This window comes from Lissotriton helveticus, chromosome 12, assembly GCF_964261635.1.
Source record: "Lissotriton helveticus chromosome 12, aLisHel1.1, whole genome shotgun sequence".
Lineage (NCBI taxonomy): Eukaryota > Metazoa > Chordata > Amphibia > Caudata > Salamandridae > Lissotriton > Lissotriton helveticus.
The window spans coordinates 835775701-835798601 of NC_136073.1; the positions used below are offsets into that span (position 1 = coordinate 835775701).

General features: G+C 46.3%; 1 protein-coding gene across 2 annotated transcripts in view; it reads right to left on the reverse strand.

The window, feature by feature from the left end:
* ZNF414 (zinc finger protein 414) overlaps window positions 1-22901 on the reverse strand; it is a 176052-nt gene that overhangs the window by 11585 nt on the left and 141566 nt on the right. Inside the window, exon 6 of one of the 2 annotated variants that reach the window (XM_078670108.1) lies at window positions 6589-6738. The exons of the other annotated variant lie outside the window; for it this stretch is intronic. Within the exon in view, the coding sequence (XP_078526234.1) occupies window positions 6589-6738 (150 nt within the window). The remainder of the gene's footprint in view (window positions 1-6588; window positions 6739-22901) is intronic. 2 annotated transcript variants of the gene reach the window in all.

The following is a 22901-nucleotide window of genomic DNA, read 5'->3' on the forward strand; positions in this document are numbered from 1 at the left end:
AGAGTTACTTATACATACTAAAGAAGGCTTCCAGTACTTGGGGATTTTCATAACCCTAGATAGGGACCGCTCCTTCACTGACAATATACACCGAATAATGGTGGGTGCGAAGGCAGAGATGGACAGATGGAGACAGCTCCCGCTCACTATACTGGGTCGCGCCGCCCTATATAAAATTGTCCTATTGCCAAGTTTCTCTATGCGCTCCAAAACGAGTACTATCCCCTGCCGAGTACGATCATGAACAAAATACATGCAGATCTCCGCACCTTCCTGTGGCTGGGGAAACAGCCAAGAGTGGCTCTCGCCACATTGCAACGACACCAGTATAGTGGGGGGATTTCGCTTCCTAACCTAGAGGCCTACTACTGGGCGGAACACCTCGCTCCCATCAATGAGTGGCTGCACGCAGCAGCCGACCACCCTACGTATGCACTGGAGAGATCTAAGTAGTCGAACACAACTATACTACACTTCCTCTATGGAGGGAAGGGGGGTCAACAGCTCCTCCCTGCCACCAGAATTACGTTGTCGGCGTGGCGTAGAGCGACAGCAAGAATGGGGTGGGACAAGAGGCCCACCCGCCAGACGCCGCTATGGTGCTGTCAGTGGCTGGGGGAGCTCAACAAGCTGAAAGGCTTCAGCAGATGGGATGACATTGGCATCTTCACTGTGGGAGACGTGATAGCAAGGGGGGAATTGAAAACTTTTCAGGCGCTCAAAGATGAATTTGGCCTACGCAACACACAATACTACAAATACGTTCAACTGCAACATGCATGGAGGGCACAACACATTCCACTTACAGACATCCCAGAATATGCACCACTGGAGGGCAGATTGCTACAGGAGCAGATGCGGGGGGGGGGGCGCGGTATCACTGACGTACAGGACCCTGACGAATAATATGCTAGGTGACCTACACGCCCTACGGGACAAGTGGGAGACTGACGTGGGAACCATGGAGGATCTGGACTGGGAACTTGCTCTCATGCATCCTCGTGAGGTGGTGATAAAGTCGAGACTCTGTCTCATACAATTTAAGGTGCTCCACCGAGTTTACTTCGACAGGGTGAGGCTCTTTAAAATAGGTAGGATTGCCGACACAGCATGCCTTAGATGCCACCAACACACGGGCGATTTCTTCCATACAATCTGGGGATGTGCAGTTATTCAAGAATACTGGGAAGCTGTGTTCATGGAACTAGGCGAGGTACTGGGGGTGGACATCCCGCGGGATCCTAGATTGGCGCTCCTGGGCATGACCACAGAAGTAGATCTCACCCGCCCCCTGCTAATCTTTTTGTTGCTGGCTTTGGTGGTGGCCAAAAGGGACATAGCACGACTCTGGGGGGCGCCCGGAAAGCCAGACCTGGAGGAATGGAGGAGAGGGCTAGATTTGTACATGGCGGCGGAGAGAGTGACTTATAAAGCCAGAGGTTGCCCCAAAAAATTCCGGAAAATATGGGCTAAATGGAGACACTACCATGGTCTAGAATGAGTCAATACGAACAGAAAGTATGAGGTCAATGGGACCCTGGACGGGGTACCGTGTAAGGTGGAACTTACTGAACAATGTATTTATACTGTAGATGCCCTGCTCAAGACTCTGGATTCTCCGGGTGCAACACAGCAGATGGATGGGGGGGACGGGAGCGAGGGAGGAGGGAAAGCCGGGGTTGGTGAACTGCTGCTTGGGGGGGGGGTTCTTCTGGTTTTTCGGTTTGTGTGTTTTATTTCTGTTGCTGGTACAAGAGTCAATAAGTTCATTATAAGGGTACAATATTCAATAACAACAGAAAAGTTGCATGACAGGCGGCGGGAGCGGAATGTTGACGCTCTACCGTGTGACCTTATTTCTGTATATGATCCTTCTGATGCAACAATAAAAAGAACTTAAAAAAAAAAAACATCAAAGCAGACGCACTCAGCAGGCACTTCGAAGATCAGCCAGACTGGGTGCTAAACGACAAAGTGGTAGAAGAGCTTTTTCGTTGTTGGGGTCATCCAGCCATAGACTTGTTTGCGGACGAAGAAAACGCAAAATGCCACGCCTTCGCGTCCAGATTCCATCGGCCAGGGACGCAGGGGAATGCTCTCCTGATGGATTTGTCGGGAACATTTGCTTACGCGTTTCCTCCCCTAGCTCTGATTCCGAAGGTAGTTTCCAAGCTCCTCAGGTCGGACATGGAGATGATCTTAATAGCCCCGGATTGGCCACGGCAGTGGTGGTACCCGGACCTTCTGCATCTGTCTGTGTGTCCACACAGACTACTTCCTTGCAGACCGGACCTGTTGAGCAAGATGAACGGGAGGATACTGCATCCCAACCTCTCATCACTGAACCTGACAGCATGGCACCTGAGGTCCTTCAATATGGGCATCTGAACCTGCCTCCCGAATGTATGCACATTTTAAAGGAGGCTAAGAGGCCTTCCACGAGAGCGTCTTATGCGTTCAAGTGGAAAAGGTTCTACATATGGTGTAGGGATCATCACCTAGATCCGACTAAAGGGCAGGAGGAGGTAATCCTGCCATACCTCCTTTCCTTGGCAACTTCTGGTTTGAAATATGCTTCCATTAGAGTGCATCTGTCAGCCATAGTAGCGTACAGGAAATCACCTAATCAGATTTCTTTCTTTCAGGTTCCGTTGGTAAAGGACTTCCTCCAGGGGTTGAAAAAAGTGTATCCCCTGTGCGAAATCCTTCTCCTCCTTGGAAATTGAACCTGGTTCTATCCAGGTTAATGTCACCTCCTTTCAAACCCATCCACAAGGCCTCTTTGCAACATCTCTCTTGGAAAGCGGCTTTTTTAGTGGCGATTACCTCAGCGCGCAGAGTAAGGGAGATACAAGCGCTCTGTGCGAAGGAACCATATACTGTTTTTCACCACAATAGAGTAGTCCCGAGGGCTCATCCATCTTTCTTGCCTAAGGTGGTTTCTGATTTTCATATAAATCAGTCCATTTCCCTCCCTTCGTTTTTCCCAAATCCTACGACCCAGCCGAGCGGTCACTGCACTCCTTGGATCTTAAGACCGGGCCCGAAAAATGGTACTAGTCCTGCAGGTCTAGTACCTTGGAAAATCCCCTCGACCTAACTGCAACCCACTTGACCTCCGTGTCTGAAAACGGAGCAAAAGTGACAAGATAACACAATTTAAAGGCATCTTTATTGCTCATTCCCTTTGTGAGCAATAAAAATGCCTTTAAATCTTGTTATCTTGTCACTTTTGCTCTGTTTTCAAAGACAGAGGACAAAAGTTAGTTTGTCTTCCCACTCGCCAGAAAGGGGGCGAGTAGGACCTAAAAATAGCTCGTCCTCATCAATTCTTCCTCGCAAATTCGAGCGGGCGAGTGGATTTGTCGAGCCCTGCTTAAGAGAGTGCTCAAGTTCTATTTGGAAAAGACTAAAGGGATCAGGAAGACGGATCAACTGTTTGTGAACTATGGTTCAATGAGAACGGGCTTTCCAGCGGCCAAGAGGTCCATCTCCAGATGGATTGTCTCTTGCATTAAATTGGCCTATCAGCTTGCAGGCAAGCCTTTATTGGTATCACCCAAAGCGCATTCTACCAGAGGAAAAGCGGCCACAGTGGCGTTCTTGCATGACATTCCAATGTCAGAAATATGCAAGGCTGCAACCTGGAAATCAGTTCATACCTTTACGAGGCATTATTGTCTAGAATCTCATTCCAGGGCCGACACTCAAGTAGGTCAAGCCTCCTTGAGAAATCTGTTTGGGTAGCCTATAGCCTACTCAAGCTTGTTGATGAGATTACTGTCTTATCATTCCTTTGCCCGCAGGGAAGAGGAGAGGCTCGCTATTCTATTCTAATGCTTATGACTATTGATGAGGATCCCCTGGAAGAGAAGGATTAGTTACTTACCTGTAATCCTAGTTCTCTTCCAGGGGTATCCTCATCAAAGTCATAAGCAACCCTCCCGCCTCCCCGGGCAAAGGATATTCTTTCATAAGGAGATATTGTTAACCTATTTGTTATTTGGTTTTTTCAGTCTCCGAAAAGAACAACTGACCTAACTGTCACCCCTGAGGCATGATGGGATACCGGGGGTCATGGGTGCCTTAAAGGCAAGGTGTCAGTTTTTTGTATTACATACAGCTACAGGTTAGCTTTTCAGTCTTTTTAGACTGTGTGTTTGCAATGCAGCCTGGGAGCTTTCTATGCTTTCAGTGAGTTATAAGAATTTCTACTGCTGTCTAGCATTAAAACAGTTTCTAAACAATCTTTGGCGTTGTTTCTCATGTTTCTAATGCATATTATTCATGTATGGTGGAAATTCTTCACAGCATATTTCAGCTCTGATGTGATTTGGCTGCTATTGCATATTTTATATATATATATATATATATATATATATATATATATATATATATATATATATATATGTGGGGCACATATAATATAGTGTTTCCGGGGTCCCGCGCATGGGCGGGAATATTCTAATGCTTATGACTTTGATGAGGATACCCCTGGAAGAGAACTAGGATTACAGGTAAGTAACTAATCCATATGCACCTACAAATATTGTGAGTGCTGACCTATGAGGACCCCAACAATAACTGTGTGATTTTAAAAAGCATGCAATTACTATGCTGAAGTTACCCTATCAGTTTGAACCAATACATTTAGGCAGAAATCCAATCTGATGTCAGGAAATGTATCAAGCTGTAATTGCACAAACGTCCATCATTATTGGAGCAACGGTCAAGGAATCCCCAAGCAGGGGGTGGTTTATAGGTTTGCAGCCTACATTAGGATTCCTCACACCAAAGCTAACTTTGTGAGTCTCTGCACTTTCCATCTGGGATATGGTAGTCAGAGCATCCCTCTGCTTGAGTGGTTCTGATGGATGTACTTGGGAACCAGTGTGGGTCAGCATTCTGTTCTCAAGTTTTAGTGGCACTTCTTACAAGTCCCAATTCAAGCACCTTAATCTATACATTGCTACGGTTTATAGATGACCCACTCTTCTCCCACTCGGAGTCTAGATCACATTCCTGTCAAACATTTGCTATGGAAGCTCTCAGGGTATGCACACCTTTTGGGGGGAGGTTCAGAATAGCGCTCAGCATTTTACATGGGAAGCTCAGCCAGCAGATGAAGAATAATGCAAACGTGAATATAAAAGAAATCAACACTGGAGAGCTGTAGCAGCAGGCAAGTAAAATGCTTATTTTAAAAAAATGTGAAAGTGAAAGAATAGATGGAGTGATTTTCGAACTCCATGTGTCTGCAGTGGTCTTTTACTCTGTAAGCAAGTAGAATCATTGCTTTTGTCCACAAAACCAAGATACCATCTTGAATTATGTGCTATAAATGACAGTCGATAGTTCTGTGTGCCGAGTAAATAGATGCCTCGTTTGGATTTTAGTTTTCATAAGAGAATACTTTTTCCATTTAATATGGATTAATAATGTAATCTGTCTGTTACTTTGAAACGGATCTAGTCATACAATTTGTAACCTAATGAAAGCATGGTTGATTACTGGAGAAAGAATCCATTTAGTACCCTTGACCCCACCATGCTACATGCCAAGGTGACTATTTTATAAGTTCTTGATATTTGTTTTAGTATTACTAGCTCATTAGCTTACTAGTGTCCTGTATTTCTAGGTTGAATGGCTTAATATGTACATGTGCCTCTATCAGTTTAACCCCAGGATATCTAGTGGAGGTTTGTAGTGTACTTTCAATTTGTTTTTGACGAGTGAACTTTCTGAAAATGAATAATATTGTACATGTATTTGTGTAATATCGACTTGATGTGCTTGATCTTGTAAATAAATCTCTCAAATCCAGTGTAATATATATAGATATAGCGCTCCGTTACTTCAGCAAGGTTCACGCGATGCAAATACTGTGACTAAAACACCTGAGGCAGAAGCTTCAGGATCTAATAAGAGATTATCTATATGCCGTTCATTTTTATACCAGAAGACACTGGTCCATCCAAATAGTAACATACACACACATATATATGTAGTCGAAAACCAGGCCCCAGCTCTCCCAACCAGAGGTCTTTCCCCTTCCATAACACGGTCACAGAGAAGAGAAACCTTCCAGTGGCAAAAGGCCCCTCCTGTATTTGTTTTTGCTGCCATGTGGCTTCAATCCTAAGTGGTATCAACATGGATAGGTTACATGGTGCTGCCTGGTGATCAGCAGTGTACGAAACTGCCCTACTTTCTTCCCACTTGCCTGTGAATACACTAGGTTGTGTCCTTTCAGGCTATTGTCTATCAGGTGGCTTTACTTTGCCCGTTTTATCTTTTATAAGACTTTAATGGATTGCCTGTACATTTTAATTGGAGAGAATTACATATTTAGCATTTTTATTTTCTGGCGATTACAAGGTCAAGCAAAATACTGTTTTTTCATCACTTTCATGGCATTCTGTCTCTAGGATGGATAACTATTACTTTTTAGAAAACCTTATTTGTATCCAGTGCTGCTTCAACTAGTTTAGATTATCAGGTCAAATATGCATTGAGTAGTGGATGACGAGGTAGATTTTGAGGAGGGAACACATTTTTTCCACCCTTAGAGAATTCAATGGAACGCACCCAGCTCACTCTGCAGTCTGCTTGGTTGGTTCTTGTGGTCTTTCACGTGCCTGGTCATCTCGTCTCTCATGGCTGTGGAAAATGGGCACTGCGTGCAGCTGTATCGGCCTCTTGTATGTTCCCACACTATGCGGCTGTTCATGGTGTAGCCTGCACAGGGGTTTTGAAAAACCAACAGTCATTCACTTATCAGGACAATAGATTCTAATAATCATACTAACTGGAAATGCATGGTCGGATCAGTGTAATGGATTCCATGCTTCCTCCTTCATATGAAAGTGGAATGAGAAGCTGTGACAAGAAACTGGTGCCTGCATTCCTATTGACTGACAAGGGTGGGTGGTTTGTTAAGTTAATGGACTCAATTAACTCCACTGTGCGAGGGATGCATAGTTTCCAATCACAAATAGTACTGTGTTATTCTACTCATGTTACTGCGTAGAAGGATGCATCACCAAAATACGTTCCATTGTTCTTGCTAGCTGCGAAAAAGCAATGCTTTGCCAGCTCAAGATCTTGCTTTCTAACAAATAAATCTATTGAGGTATATAGTGTATTTCATTTATTACAATATAAATGTATTAAATTGGGTTATTCCAGTATTGGAACTTTCATAGATTCCCATGCTTGTATCATTCCCCGTCCTCAGAATGGGAGTCCCCGGTATACATAAAAAAAAGCAGTAGAAACCATCACTAAAACAGAACCCAGGCCTTGGCCCATTCCTGTTTTGCATCCTATCTACCTCTTTTTGTAAAAGAGACCCAACAAAAATGAACAACCAATCAGAATGGACTCACCCCTTAGAACCCTCCTGAGAGAAGCTCAGAACCTCAAATCTTTCTACCTCATGTTGTGCTAGGGAAGTCTCCATTGAGCTCTGCTCGGTTTTTTTCCTAAAACTTGGTTCTACAGCTATTTCTACAGTTTATTCTTCAATTCCTTCAGGGTGTCAGTTAAAGAGAAGAAGGCCCTCTTTAAAGCTTGTGCTACCTGTTCTAAGAAGAGGTTGTATATTGAAGATAAGCACAAGGACTGCATTTACGGTCTGTACCCAGACCACAAGGCTGCAGACTAAGATTTGACGCACTTTTTCAACCAAGACTTTACGGCAGGGTTCTTCAAACCGGTCCTGGAGGGCCGGATCCATGCCAGATTTTAAAAATAACTACATATATCTAAATGGGGATATCCCAAAAATCTGGCATGGATCCGGCCCTCCAGGACCGGTTTGGGGAACCCTGCTTTACTGGATTGTGAAGGGCGTTTTTTGACCTGGCTCCAGAAGCTGAAATCAAGGAAGGAGACCGTGTTTAGTGACAGTGATGAATCATCTTCTGCGACCTCTTCCAGAAGGTCTGTGAAAAGGGGAAGGACTTCTCCTTCACCTTCTGAGAATCGCCCTGGTAAGGCCTTGAATAAAGAACTCTGATAGATCTAAAGGGCTTAGTCCTATCGAATCTCCTCACCAAGGTGTAAAGGAGAGGGAAGGACTACCAAAAGAAATGAGTCTTCAGAGGAACTCCAGTTCTGTTCCTCTAACATCACCTCCTGCATCTACAAAAACCTTCAGAAAGCCATCATCTTTGACTTCTGAGGTAAAGTCATCAAAGAAGACTCTCGTCGACGACGCCGTCTACGATTCTGTCGACGAAAACTCCAAAGGGTAAAGTCACCTTCATTTCTCACCCCGTCGACGGTGGATTCCTCGTTGCCGGTTCTGGCACAGGGCTCAGTGTCAACAATGTCAACGCCGGCGGGATATGTATAGTCTACGATGGTGTCGACTACGATGACGACGAGTGTGGCGACGCCAACAACATCGTCGTTACTATCGGACTTACAAGCCATGCTAGTGGATTACAGAAGAAGATTTGCGACACAGCCTCCTGTATCAGTAGTTGTACCAAGTAATACTATTCCTCCGGCTCGTCCTGTGACCACACAAGTACCACAACCTCAACCAATGGTGGAGGCGCAGGATGTTCCACCTGTTGCGCCTGCCGTCCAAGATAACACCTCTGATGACGACCAAGGAAATGTCACAATTCCAGATGCAGAGTGGGATGACTATGTTATTCCAGATCCAGCTTCCCCTGCTCTGGCACCAATTGATTCACCCCCTGTAGATATAGGGGGTTTCCATAATTTAATGGAAAGAGCAGCCAAACGGTTTGCACTGCCCATGACTAAGGTGGAATCGGAGTGCTTCCTTTATGACTTTAAAGAGCCTTATAAGAAGTAGGTCAGGTCAATTCAGATTGTGGACCATGTTTGGGACAAAGGCTTAAATGTTATGCAGAATCCAGCCACAGTTATTCCAGTTCTACCTCGTCTGGAGAAAAAATATAAGGCCCCGGAGGGAAGCCCGGTCTGTTTACCCAGCCAACCTAAGCCGGACTCCTTAATCTCGCAAGCTGCACAAAGGAAATCTAGGAATCCTTCGGCTCCTGTTACCACTCCTCCAGATAAGGAGGGCAGGCGTCTGGATAATGTAGGCAAGAGATTTTCGTCCATGTCCAGTCTGCTAGTCAGAGCTGCTAATTCTTTGGCTATTCTTGGACGATATGATTGCCAGATGTGTGGTGACCTTTCCCCCTTTCTAGATCAGCTGCCAGAGGAAGGAAAAAAGAAGGCTAAAAGGATTCTTCAGGAGGGAGAAATAACAGCAGAAATCATTGATTGTGCAATGGATATTGCAACAACGGCTTTTTGATCCTTAGCTGGAGCAGCAGCTCTGCGGCAACAGGACTGGTTACAGGCTACTTGGTTCCGACAAGAAGTCCAGAACAAGATCTTGGATATGGCTTTTGATGGAGAAGCGCTGTTTGGAAAACATATTGACGATGTGCTTCAAGATATCAAAAATGATACGGAAACAGCAAAATCCTTAGGGACTCTGCAGTACCGCAAGTTCCCATTCCGAGGAAGAGGTAACTCGACATATAGAGGAAGTGATCAACAACAGTGTTACTCCTCATATGGTTCCCAATCGCAATCATACTGGCCTACCTACAGTCAACGGCGGAACCAATCTTCTTCGTCTTTCTCTCGGTCGAACAACAGAGGAAGACAAGGTCGCAAGGGCAGAGACAACACTAAGCGCCAATATCGGCTTGCTGGCTCGGACTACTGCCCCCTCTCCTCCTGGGTCATCAGTGGGAAGCAGAGTTTCACATTTCCTCCAGAACTGGCAACAAATAACATCGTACCGGTAGGTATTGAACATAATTCTTTATGGCCATACCCTGGAGTTTGTCCATCCACCACCATCCAAGCCCCCTCACGCCATGGTATCGAAACATCTCCGTCTGCTACGATTAGAGGTCCATCAAATGCTCGTCAAGGGAGCTACAGAACCGGTCCCTATCTCTCAAAGGGGAAAGGGATTTTACTCCCCGTTCTTCCTAATCCGGAAGACGTTCGAAAAGTCGCGCCCTATACTAGATCTGAGGGAGCTCAACACCTATCTCAAACAATCTTTTTGGATGGTTTCTCTACAGGACATCCTTCGTCTTCTCATCTCAAGGGATTTCATGGCCATTCTGGCTTATTTTCACGTACCCAGCTCACAGGAGGCATCTTAGCTTTACAGTAGCCAAGAGCCATTTTCAATTTAAGGCTCAACCCTTTGGTCTGCATTCAGCTCCACGGATCTTCACGAAGGTGTTAGCTCCGGTAGCAGCCTTTCTACGAAGACAGAAGCTTCAGGTCTTCCCTTACCTGGACGACTGGTTGATAAAAGCTCCTACCAAGCAGGCAGCAGAAGAATAAGTCATAATATGTACACGTCTGTTTGCCAGTCTCAGCCTAACGCTCAAGGAGCAGAAGTCTTCTCTTCTTCTGTCAAGGACAGCCAGATTTCTAGGGGCCATTCTGGACACTTCGGTAAACAAGGCATTCCCGTCCATAGAGAGACGGGAAGCTAATGTCAATGGCTTCCCTATTGTTAAAAAGAAGATCACTTTCAGTTCGCCTCTACAAGTCCCTGCTGGGTTCCATCTCCTCATGCATACGCCTGATTCCGCATTGCAGACTAAGAATGCGCCCACTTCAGGAAGAGTTGAATTTGCGCCAAGTTGACGGATCCTTCGACGACAAGATCTCAGTTACAGATACCATGAGAGACGCTGCATCTTGGTGGATGACCCAAGAAAACATTTCTCAAGGGCTGTATTTCAGACTATCCCCAGTTCCTCACAATATAACTACAGACACCTCTCTCGAAGACTGGGGAGCGGTGTTACAGACCCTTCATGTAAGCGGCAGATGGAGGCATCAGCTATTGCATATCGATCTGCTAGAACTCAGGGCAATTCGCCTAGCGTTACAAGCCTTTCTTCTAAGAATACAACAGTCTACATTCCTTATACGTACGGACAACACGACGACCATGCATTACATAAACAAGGAGGGAGGCACCAGATCTCGTCTGTTGTCGCAAGAAGCCCAATCAATCTGGGAATGGGCAATTCAACAAGGAGGTATCGCTCCGAGCGGAACATCTTCCAGGTGTCCTAAAAAAAGCAGCGGACAAGCTCAGCAGACTGAAGTCTGTCAGCCACGAGTGGGAACTGGACAACTTTACTCTAAAGGAAGGGTTTCACAGGTGGGGCACACCCAAAATAGATCTCTTCGCCACTTCACAGAACAAGAAATGCCGGTTCTATGCAAGCAGGGTTCACCATCCGGGATCGCTTTCGATGACCTGGTCAGGCGCATTTGTTTACGCTTTTTCCCCCATTCCTCTGATCCCCAGGATTCTCAGAAATCTCAAAGCAGAACCGTGCAGGATGATTTGGATAGCTCCAGCGGGACCCAGACAGTTTTGGTTCACAGAACTTCACCTTCTCTCTCTGGACCTTCCTCTTCATGTGCAGCCAATTCCTTTGCTGCTGACGATGTCCCAGGGCCAAGTCTTGCATCCGGATCCTCAGTCTCTTCAGCTCTCTGGATGGCTCCTGAGCAGCGAGAATTTCCTGGGCTGAAGCTCTCAGCAGAATGTAGGGAAGTACTCTCTCAAGCAAGAGCCCCAAGTAAATTAAAATGGAAGCGTTTCTGCATTGGGTGCCAGCGCAATGGACTCCATCGTTATAATTCGGAGCCACTTGAAGTTCTTCTGTACATTCTGTCATTAGCAAAGGCGGGGTCTGGCTCACTCTTCTATCAAGATTCACATGGCGGAGATTTCTCGCTTCAGACGCACATCTACAGTCCCCTCACTCTGGTCAGCAAGGATTATTAAACAGTTTCTCAAAGAACTTTTCAGAGTCTTCCCTCCGGTCAAGCCGCCTCCTCCCCTGTGGCATCTGAACTTGGTTCTGGTCCAGCTTATGAAGCCTCCTTTTGAACCTATTCACAAGGCAGAGCTGAAATTTCTCTCCTGGAAGGTAGCGCTGCTTTTGGCTTTGATTTCAGCTAGGCGTGTGGGTGAATTGCAGGCTCTCACCATTCAGGAACCTTTTCTCCAGTTCAAGAAAGGAACAGTGATTTTAAGGACTAACCCAAAATTCATACCGAAGGTTCCTTCGGACTTTCATTTGAATGAACCGGTAATTCTCCAGACTTTTTTCCCTCAACCGGCTACTCCTGCAGAGAAAGCACTTCACTCTCTGGACGTTCAGAGGTGCTTAAAATTCTATCTTCAAATGACTAAAGACTTCAGAAAGTCTTCTCAGATATTTGTGTCTTTCGGTGACCCTCGTAAGGGTTTTCCCCTATCTAAATAGGGGATCGCACGTTGGATTACCAATGCAATCCAATATTGTGATAAGGCAGCGGGCAAGCCCCTGGAAGGTGGAGTCCGAGCTCATTCCACTAGGGCGATATCCTTCTCTACAGCCCTCTTTGCGGGTGTTCCTCTCCAAGAGATCTGCCGTGCAAGAACCTGGAGCAGTACACACACGTTTACAAGACATTACTGCCTGGATGCGGCGACGCAGAGGTCGGCCAAGCAGTCCTGAGGAATCTTTTTCAGTAATGGTGAGCTTTCCCTTTCATCCTTCCTTCCATCTTACTGTGTTATCAGTGAATATGTTATTGATTTGTACTTGGTTTTATAATGGTCATGGTTCCAAAAAATGTGCTGGTAACTGCTTGCTACTCTGATACAAGCATGGCAATCTATGAAAGTTCCAATACTGGAGTAAGAAAACAAGTTACTTACCTGTAACCTTGGTTCTCCAGTATTGGAAATTTTCATAGATTCCCATGCGACACACCCACCTCCCCTGGGAAAGCTCAGCCTCTACCATATTCAGTGGTTTGGTTACACAACGGCTACGAAAAATCTGAGGTTCGGAGCTTTTCTCAGGAGGGTTCTAAGGGGTGAGTACATTCTGATTGGTGGTTCATTTTTTTTTTGGTCTCTTTTACAAAAAGAGGTAGATAGGATGCAAAACAGGAATGGGCCTAGGCCTGGGTTCTGTTTTAGTGATGGTTTCTATTGCTTTTTTTTTATGTATACTGGGGACTCCCATTCCGACAACGGGGAATGATACAAGCATGGGAATCTATGAAAGTTTCCAATACTGGAGAACCAAAGTTACAGGTAAGTAACTTGTTTTCTTCTATTTCACCAAGTGCCTTGAAGAATAAGACAGTGTGCTATCAATTGTGATATGCAGGACACAAAGCGAAATTAAAAGAACAGATGAAGTCTGGTATACATAGGCCTCCCAAAAAACATCTAGCAGTACGACTCAAGAGAGAGTAAAAGACCATGCATCAATATTAGCCTCGCTCTGTAAAATAAAAATAGGGATGGCATGAGGCCCACACTGAAAGTACTCCCCATATCTGTAAATGTAGGATCTATGTACCATGCGTACTGGCAAACCCCCCTGGCTTCCCAACAGAGGCTAGCTCCTCAAAACTGCCCAACTAAGTCACTTTGCTCGATTAACCCAAACATTCTGCAAACTAAGGTTCAGAAGGCAAAAATCTAGTGGCAGAACCTTGTGTAGCAAAGCCCCAAACTGAAGAAGGCTCTAGGCGGAAGGATTATCTTTTTTTCAGCAAGATACTGAACTTTACAGTGAAGAATTTGGTTAAACTTCAACCTTGTGATGTTGCCATTCTAACTGAACCAAGACTTATTGTTCCTCTCCCACACCCATATCACACCAACGTTAATTAACTCACTCAAGCAGCCAAACTGGACATGCCAAAGGATCAAAAAGAACAATTGTTACTTACCTGTAAACAGGTGGTTCTCCAGTATTGGTGTTTTTCATAGATTCACATGCTTGAATATTCCCCGTCGTCGAAGTGGGAGTCCCACGGTAAATAAAATAGCAATAAATGCTAAATATATATATATATATATATATACATAAACATAATACCAGAAAAGAAAGGAAATACACTGAAATCCTCTAAAAACCATTCCTACATAGGAATGCAAGGCAAAGAGAAAAAACCATTTGTAACACATTAGTGTCATTATGTTAGTCCAAACTGCAGCCAATCAGGCGCCAGCACCCTCTAGAACCTTCTCCTCAGAAGCTCAAGCCCTCAGATTTTCGTAGCACAAAGTAACTAAGAGCGCATGAGGAGAAAAGAGCCTCTGAGGGGAGGAGGGTGGGTCGCATGTGAATCTATGAAAGACACCAATACTGGAGAACCACCTGTTTACAGGTAAGTAACAATTGTTCTTCTCCAGTATTAGGGGTGTCTTTCATAGATTCACATGCTTGAATAGAATAGAAAGCAGTAACCTCCTAGAACTGAGATTGCTAAGCATAAGAAGCATATATCAAGACAGTACTATAATAAAAATAATACAGTCATATAACATCAGAGCAATCACAGGAAATAATAAGGAGGAGGGAACAGAGGCTCACCTTACTGAAAAAGATGGCGAAGCACTGCCTGCCCCACTGCGGTATCCGCCTCATTGATGGCATCCAAACAGTAATGTTTGGTGAAGGTGTGCCTGCTGGACCATGTCGCTGCACGGCAAATCTGATGAAGTGGCACACCAGCAAACAAGGCGGTGGATGAAGACATCGCCCTCGTAGAATGAGCCCTCACTGAAGATTGCAATGGTCTGCCCGCTTGTTGGTGGCAGAAGGCAATGGCTGAGGAAAGCCACCTGGCAATTGTCGGCTTGGAAACTGGATGTCCTCTGCGCAGTCGTCCGTATGCAATGAATAATTGGTCGGACTTGCGGAAAAAAGCAGTTCTTGCAATATAAAATTTAAGACATCGCATGATGTCTAACGAATGTAGGCGCTGCTCCGCCGGAGATTTAGGGTCCGGAAAGAAAGTCTTTAGGAACACAGGCTCATTCAAATGAAAATCCGTAGGTACTTTAGGTAAGAAAGAAGGGTTGGTACGCAGTGCCACTCCGTTAGGTTTGAACTGTAGATAAGGAGGCTTGACAGTAAAAGCGTGAAGGTCGCTCACGCGACGAGATGAGGTCAAAGCCAGAAGAAGTGCAACCTTCCAGGTGATGAATTTCATATCGGCCTTATGGATAGGCTCAAATGGTGACTTCATAAGTTGAGCTAGTACCACATTGAGCAGCCAAGCTGGCGGAGGGCGACGCACAGGTGGAAACTTGCGGAAAAGCCCTTTGAAAAATTGACGTATAACTCGTGAGGAACAGAGGGATGAAGAGCCATCATGTCGGAAACAAGATATTGCAGCTAAGAAAACTCTCAGTGTAGCATGAGAGAGTCCTGACTGAGCGAGGCTCAAAAAGAATGGAAGGAGCTGTTCAGGAGTGGAATGGATGGGATGTATATTGGCTGAAACGCACCAATGACAGAACCGCTTCCATTTAAGTTTGTAAGTCTTAATGGTAGACGGAGCTCTGGCTTGAGCTAGAATGTCTCTGCACTCCTGGGATATGTTCAAGTCCGCGAACTCAAGGTACTCAGGTTCCATGCCCACAATTGAAGCGTTGAGGGATCTGGATGACACACTAGGCCCTTGTCCATAGTTAGGAGGTCTGGACGAGGACGTAGAGGAATGAGCTTGCACTGGGACATCAGAAGAAGTTCCGTAAACCATGCCCGTCTGGGCCAACGAGGTGCGATCAACAGAATGTGGCACGGCTGCCTCCGCATCTTGCACAGTACTCGCTGTATTAATGGGAGCGGTGGAAAAGCGTAAGCGAATAGATCGCACCAGTTGATCAAAAGGGCATTCCCGCAGGACCCTGGGTGGGGATGCAAACTTGCATAAGACTGGCATTTCCTATTCTCCGGTGTTGCAAAGAGATCCAGATCTGGGTGACCCCATTGGCGGAACACATGATCCAGAGTCGGTTGGTGCAGTTCCCATTCGTGTGTTGAGGACGTGGATCTGCTTAAAGAGTCTGCCAGAAGGTGCGACACCCCCGGAAGGTGGACAGCCGTCAAGGTGATGCGATGGCGAAGAGCCCAATCCCAGATTGACTGGGCCAAGCGGGACAGAAGAGGAGACCTGGTTCCGCCCTGTTTGTTCACGTAGTGCATACTGGTGGTGTTGTCCGTTTGGATTAGCACTGATTCCCCGTGAACAACTGGGAGGAAGGACTTGAGAGCTAGAAAGATCGCCATCAATTCTAGCCTGTTGATATGCCATGTGCGCTGCGTCGGCGACCACTTGCCCTTGATGGAGAGGCCCTGGAGATGAGCGCCCCACCCCTCTAGGGACGCGTCCGTCGTCAGCGTCAGGTCCGGAACGTGATCGAGGAAGGACACACCTAGTTTCAGATTCGCGGGCTGCGCCCACCAACACAGGCTCATCTTCATGCGGGCTGTGACGGCAACTAGGTCGTTGAAGGACCCGGAGACCTGACGCCACTGTAAGTCCAGTTCTTCCTGAATAGGACGGGTGCGCAACCTGCAATTTGGGATCAGTGCGATACATGACGAAGCCATTCCCAAGAATGACTTTAACGTCCGAACAGAAATGAACTGTTTTCGCCGAATGAGTGCGACCAGACGAAGTATCTTTAGACGCCGCTCGTGAGAGACAAATGCTTTTGAGAGCTGCGTGTCTAGGATCGCTCCCAGGAAGGACCTGGTCTGCAGGGGTGCAAACTGTGACTTCTCGACATTGATGGTCAACCCCAGAGACTGAAACACCTGCTGGCAAAGGTGCGTGTCCCGACTCAGTTGATGGTGGCATTGAGACTTGAGAAGGCAATCGTCTAAATAAGGAAAGATCTGAACTCCTTGTAGACGCATGTGAGCCACCACCGGGGCCAGTACCTTCGTGAACACACGAGGAGCTGAACGCAGTCCGAAGGGTAGAACTTTGAACTGAAAATGCATGGTTCCCACTGTGAAACGTAGGTACTGGCGATGTTGTGCGAGGATGGGGACGTGAAAGTAAGCGTCTTGAAGATCTATGGTGGTCATAAAATCCTCGCTGGACAGAAGACGCAGGACCTCCAGTAGCGTCAGCATACGGAATGATTGAGACTTTAGGAACTGGTTGAGAGCCCTCAGATCCAGAATGGGTCGCCAATCTCCGTTCTTCTTGAGTATGAGGAAAAAACGAGAGTAAAAACCCTTCCCTCTTAGATGTTTTGGGACCACTTCGACTGCCCCTTTTAACACAAGAAGACGGACCTGATGGTAAAGGTCCTCGAGATGTGGAGGAGGTGGGCCACGAGGTGGGGTGCAAGGAGGAATCTCTGTGAACTCCAGGGTATGTCCCCGTTTGACAATGTCCAAAACCCAGCGGTCCGAGGTGATCGAAGACCACTGGGAATAAAACAGAGAGATTCGTCCTCCAACACGTTGAGAGCGGCAAAAGTCATTGGCGTTTCTGATTTGCGCCACGATAGGACGACTTTCCTCTGAATGTTTTGGCGGGTTGTTGGCGAGACTGTTGATTGGGCGTGCAACGTTGGCCGCTCTGATTGTATGAACGGTATTGCTGACCACCTCGAAAGTTGGAAGAAGTGCCGCGTCCGCGCGCACCTCGAAAGGACTGCTTACGAAATTGTAGCGTGCCTAAGGACTTCGCCGTATCGGTGTCCTTCTTGATGGATTCAAGGGCATCATCAATATGGGATCCGAATAACGATTCTCCATCGTATGGCATATCCAGTATTCTGGCTTGGACTTCCTGCCGGAAGGAGGTGGACTTTAGCCAACCTTGACGTCGAAGTGCAGCCGCACTTGCCAGGAGGCGGAAACCTGTATTTGCAATATCCACTGCACAATCGATGATTTCTTCCGCTGCTCTTTGTCCATCGCGGAGAATCTGCTGTGCATCAGCCTTGGAAGCATCAGGGATGAGTGCCATGTAATCTGCAATGTCTGACCACATCTGCCGGTCATAACGACCCAAAATGGCCAAAGCATTAGCTGCTCGGACAGATGTGGAGGCCATGGTCGAGAACTTGCGGCCAATTGCATCCAAGCGTCGACCCTCTCTATCCGGAGGGGCTGTGATTTGGGACGCCGGATTACGTGCTCTACGTTGTGCTGCCTGAGTCACGACAGAATCCGGTTTGGGATGAGAAATCAGGCAAGCTGGAGAACCTGTAGGGGCCTTGTACTTCTTCTCAAGGCGCGGAATTTGAGCAGGTAAGGAGTTCGGAGCATTCATCAGTTTAATACCCTCTTTCCATACAAATTCAATTATAGGGATTGTGTGCACCTGCTTGAAAGGTTTGTCCTTAAAATCGTATAGAAAACAATCCTCCTCGCGTTGGGAACGGGGGAGTTTGAAACGTTGAGCCGCTTTATCCATTAAAAGATGGAAGCTGGCGATATCTACTGGTGGAGACTCACTCGAGGTACCAGGTTGAGGAGAGGGCGTCTGCGCCCGATAATCATCCCATTCGGCCATATCCTGGTCGCCTGCCTCATCATCCGTGTTGTCAGGGACTTCACCTTCCTCACGTTCCGCATCCGCCTCCTCCTCATCCGCATCCCGTGGAAATATAGTGGTATGGATGCTTATAGACCGATGAACCTGAGAAGGTGTAGGTGGTACGATAGACGGCAATGCAGGTGGAGGTGGTGCCACAGGAGCAGGAGATAGCGCAGGTGTAGTCTGCCGTGTTGCAGGAAAACGGCGATTATAATCGTCCAGCATATGTTGGAGATTAGATATCAAGGCCAAAGGAATGGTAGCCACAGGAGCTTGAGTGAACTGTTCTTCTTGTTGAAATTCTGGGCCATCGCCATCATCAGAATCTGTGTCTTGACATTTAATTATCAATTCAGAGGGACTACGTGCTGCCCCAAACGTGTCCTCTTCCTGCTCCGAATCAGTGTCATGCTCCGTACTAGTTGCAAACATTGGAGATGGTGGTTGAGGCTCCGGATGAGAGATCTGTTGGCAGGGTACCGTAGTGCGAGGTTGTGAAGATTTGGCAGTCTTCAATGGCACTAACGGTAATGACGCAAACGAATTTGGTTCCGCCGTCGACGGAGCCGTCGTCGGTAGCGTCGACGAGGCCGATTTTGGCAATAGCAATTTTGAAGAAATCTTCGTCGACGGAGTGGTCGTCGACGGGGTCGTCGACGGTAACACCGTCGACGGGCGATCCACTGGAGCTGTAGTCGTCGACGGGGACGTCGTCGACGGGGCGACCGTCGATGCTGGTATCGACTCCGTAGACGGAGTCTTCGTCGACGGGCCTGTCTTCGTCGACGAGATCTTCTTCGTCGACGGAACCTTGGTCGACGGTGGCTTCGTCGACGAGGCTTTAGTCGACGGCGACGATGTCTTCGGGCCTTTCGTCGACGAGGACTCACTTTTCTTCGTCGACGAGATGGGAATCGTCGACGGGACAGGTGTAGACGACGATGAAACCCTCGTCGACGTCGAGGCTGTCGACGAAACCGCCGTCGACGATGAAAATGCTAATGTGGTAGTCAGCGTAGTCGTCGAAAATGCAGGCAATGCCGCTCTCGTCGTCGGAGTGCTCGTCGACGCTTCCGTCGACGGTGGAACTTGAAGATGTGTGAAAACATCTCGAGAGGTAGCCACAGACGCCTGAGAGCCAGGTCTCGTGGGCGTAGAGGTGGTAGGAGTGGCAGAAGACATCACAGGAGCCACAGGCAAAGCCAATTTAGGTTTCTTGAGGAAAGGTGAAGGAACCTCATGAACACTACCACGTTTTGAGGCTGCTGAAGAGAAACCAGAATGTAAACTTTCTGCGTCGGACACCACAGAGTCCTTGTCCTTAAGACGCTGCAGCCAAAGGAGAAGACGGCCTTCCCTGTCCTTCAAAGTTTTAGTAGAAAAAGTTCTACAGTACTTGCAGTTGGCAGCCACATGATCAGGATATAAACAATAAATACACTTCTGGTGGGGGTCCTTCTGAAAAAGGCGCAGCTTCCCACAAGAAGAGCAGGGTCTAAATAAAGACTTCTTACTTGACATGCTGAAGAAATTGCTGGAAGTAGAGATTTAGAGAAGAAAACTGAGCAGAGCTCAGGGAGACTCCCTTCACACGACGTGCGGTAGAAAATCTGAGGGCTTGAGCTTCTGAGGAGAAGGTTCTAGAGGGTGCTGGCGCCTGATTGGCTGCAGTTTGGACTAACATAATGACACTAATGTGTTACAAATGGTTGTTTCTCTTTGCCTTGCATTCCTATGTAGGAATGGTTTTTAGAGGATTTCAGTGTATTTCCTTTCTTTTCTGGTATTATGTTTATGTATATATATATATATATTTAGCATTTATTGCTATTTTATTTACCGTGGGACTCCCACTTCGACGACGGGGAATATTCAAGCATGTGAATCTATGAAAGACATATACTGGAGAATCAGTGTGCCCTCACTATATCGCAACTGTATGTCAAAGCACTTAACCACTCCTGTTTTTGTTTATTTAGGCCTATACATAGCTTTAAGCCTAAAGTACAGCATGAGATCTGGCCTGTAAAAATAATACCTTTTGGAAAATCAGTGATAGTGCCTTGAAAGAAAGCAAACCGATGCTAAAAGGTTCCTTAGCAACGTCAACTTGGGTTTAGCCATGACCACAGTAATACCCCATTGCGGAGGGTGTCCCGCTGCATTTTTCAACCTCTGTACAAGCCACAACCCCAGTAACAACTGAAACTCTATTACGGTGACCGAATTTGTACAAGAGGAATGAGAGTGTACCACTTTCCTGTTACATGAGGGTGTTGTGTCATAGTGAACCTGAATGCATCCTGCATCCACATGCTGCTGCTTCCAGCTCTCCAAAGGAAAGGTTGCAGTACCAAAACCACAAAGGTCCATCCTTCTACAATGTATGTTCTAAAGAGCTACAGGAAACGACCAGTGTCAACAAAGTCGCTTTAGTTAGCGTAAGAACTTGAAAATGCTCCCTGTCCTCTTTGCACCTGCTGATATTTTCCAAACTGTCTCTATCAGTTGTAGTTCACATTAGAAAACTAGGAATGTGTGTCCACTATAGACACTGGCTATCAAAGTTCAATCAAAAGAACACACTTCAGTTTACCAGCTTGATCACAAATGGGGTTATTCTTCCATAACGTTCAATCATTCCTTTCCCTCGAAGTAAATGATATTCTTCAAAGTGATCTGTGGCACCCTGATTTCATTTGCTTTCAGAAGAAGCTAATCAGTTTTTAAATGTTATACTGTGTTTCTCCTGTCTCAAAGAGCAACACAATGGGTGATAGTTTCTAACAAGCATGTCTAACATTAGTAGGACGACCCCGAAGGCCTTTTGGCCTTGTAGAAAAGTTTCCGAACTTGAGTAAAGAAAAGTACATCCGAACCCAATGGTGGAAAAAAACAATCTGAGGATGGAGAGGATGCCCATGCGCACTGTAGTCCGGGGGAGGAGCCATCTATCTCGTGATTCTTCAAAGACTCTTCCAGGACAACAATGTGCAATCATCCGGACCCAACACTAGGCGGCGATCTATGCACAAGATATGAATTCAGCAGCCCACATGCCTCGAACCAAAGGTTACAGGGACGTTATAGTTAGGCTGACATTTCTCGTACAAAACCAGAGAAATTCAGCAGTTATAGTTAGCAGAGCTAACTTTTACTTGCGCCCCCGCAATGCACTGCTTATGACCTCACATATTACTTCACTCATGACATGGTCTGTGACATCATTGATGACATCTCAACTGACATCACTGATAACATCAGTAAAGCCATCATCCACAGAATCTCCGACGCACCCACTCACACCCCAATATAACCTTTCATACACTCACTCCAACTTCCACACTAAAATTCTCTAAACCATTGACATACTCATACCAGTTCTTACACAGCCACTCACTGATTCCCACATCCGCTCAGTTACCTATACAGCCACTCATACATCAACACACTCACTAATATAGCCACTCATACAGCCACCCAGTCAGTAACTCTGAGCTACTCACACATCTATAGAGTCAATCACACAGCTGTGTACTGACCTATGCAGTTATACACAGACCCACTCATTTATTCATAAAGATACTAACACATACTCACCTATACAGTCACTGACACAAGCACACTTACTCATACGCCCACTCTCACAGTCACCCATACACTCACTCTTATACACCAGCACTCACCTATACTACCTTTCACATATGCATTTACTCACCCATATACCAATGACACATCCATTCACTCACCAACACATCCATACACAGACTCAGTCACCCATACAATTAAACCTCCAATGACCAGAGTGAGGAAAGGCTCGCTTACAGCATGGGACATAATGTGTTCTCATATTTTTACCCTTGAACAGGTAGATAAACTAATGCTAGCAGCAAAATCAAGATCTCCATTGGATTCTTGTCACCCTGCTGCTCTAAAAAACATAGCCAGGGTAGTAGTTACTACACTTACGGGCATCTTTAAGGCCATGTTTAAGGTTGGAATTGTTCCTACATTATGGAAAGATGTCTTCATTCTACCATTATTAAAAAAAACATCTGGATGCCTCTAACCCCAGCAACTATCGCCCCATTTCTCGTCTGCCTTTGCCTGCTAAACTAGGCGAAAAACTGATGAATTAACAACTTGCCCAATTCATTCAGGACAACAATTTACTGGACCCTTCTCAATTTGGGTTCTGTTCAGAACACAGTACTGAGACCGCATTAATCAAAGCCACTGAGGAGATTAGGGCAGTGATGGATAGAGGCGGGTCGGCTGCCCTAATACTCCGATTTGTCAGCAGCATTCATTACAGTAGACTATAGCTTCTTGAAGCGGCGTCTTAAGACCTTGGGCATCAAGGATACGGCACTCTCTCTGCATTGGATCATTCTCAATCAACGCCTTATGTGCTGCTGTGTGGTGTTCCACAGGGTACCTCCCTTAGCCTGACATTATTTAATATCTATGTGTCGGAATTGGCACCTTTG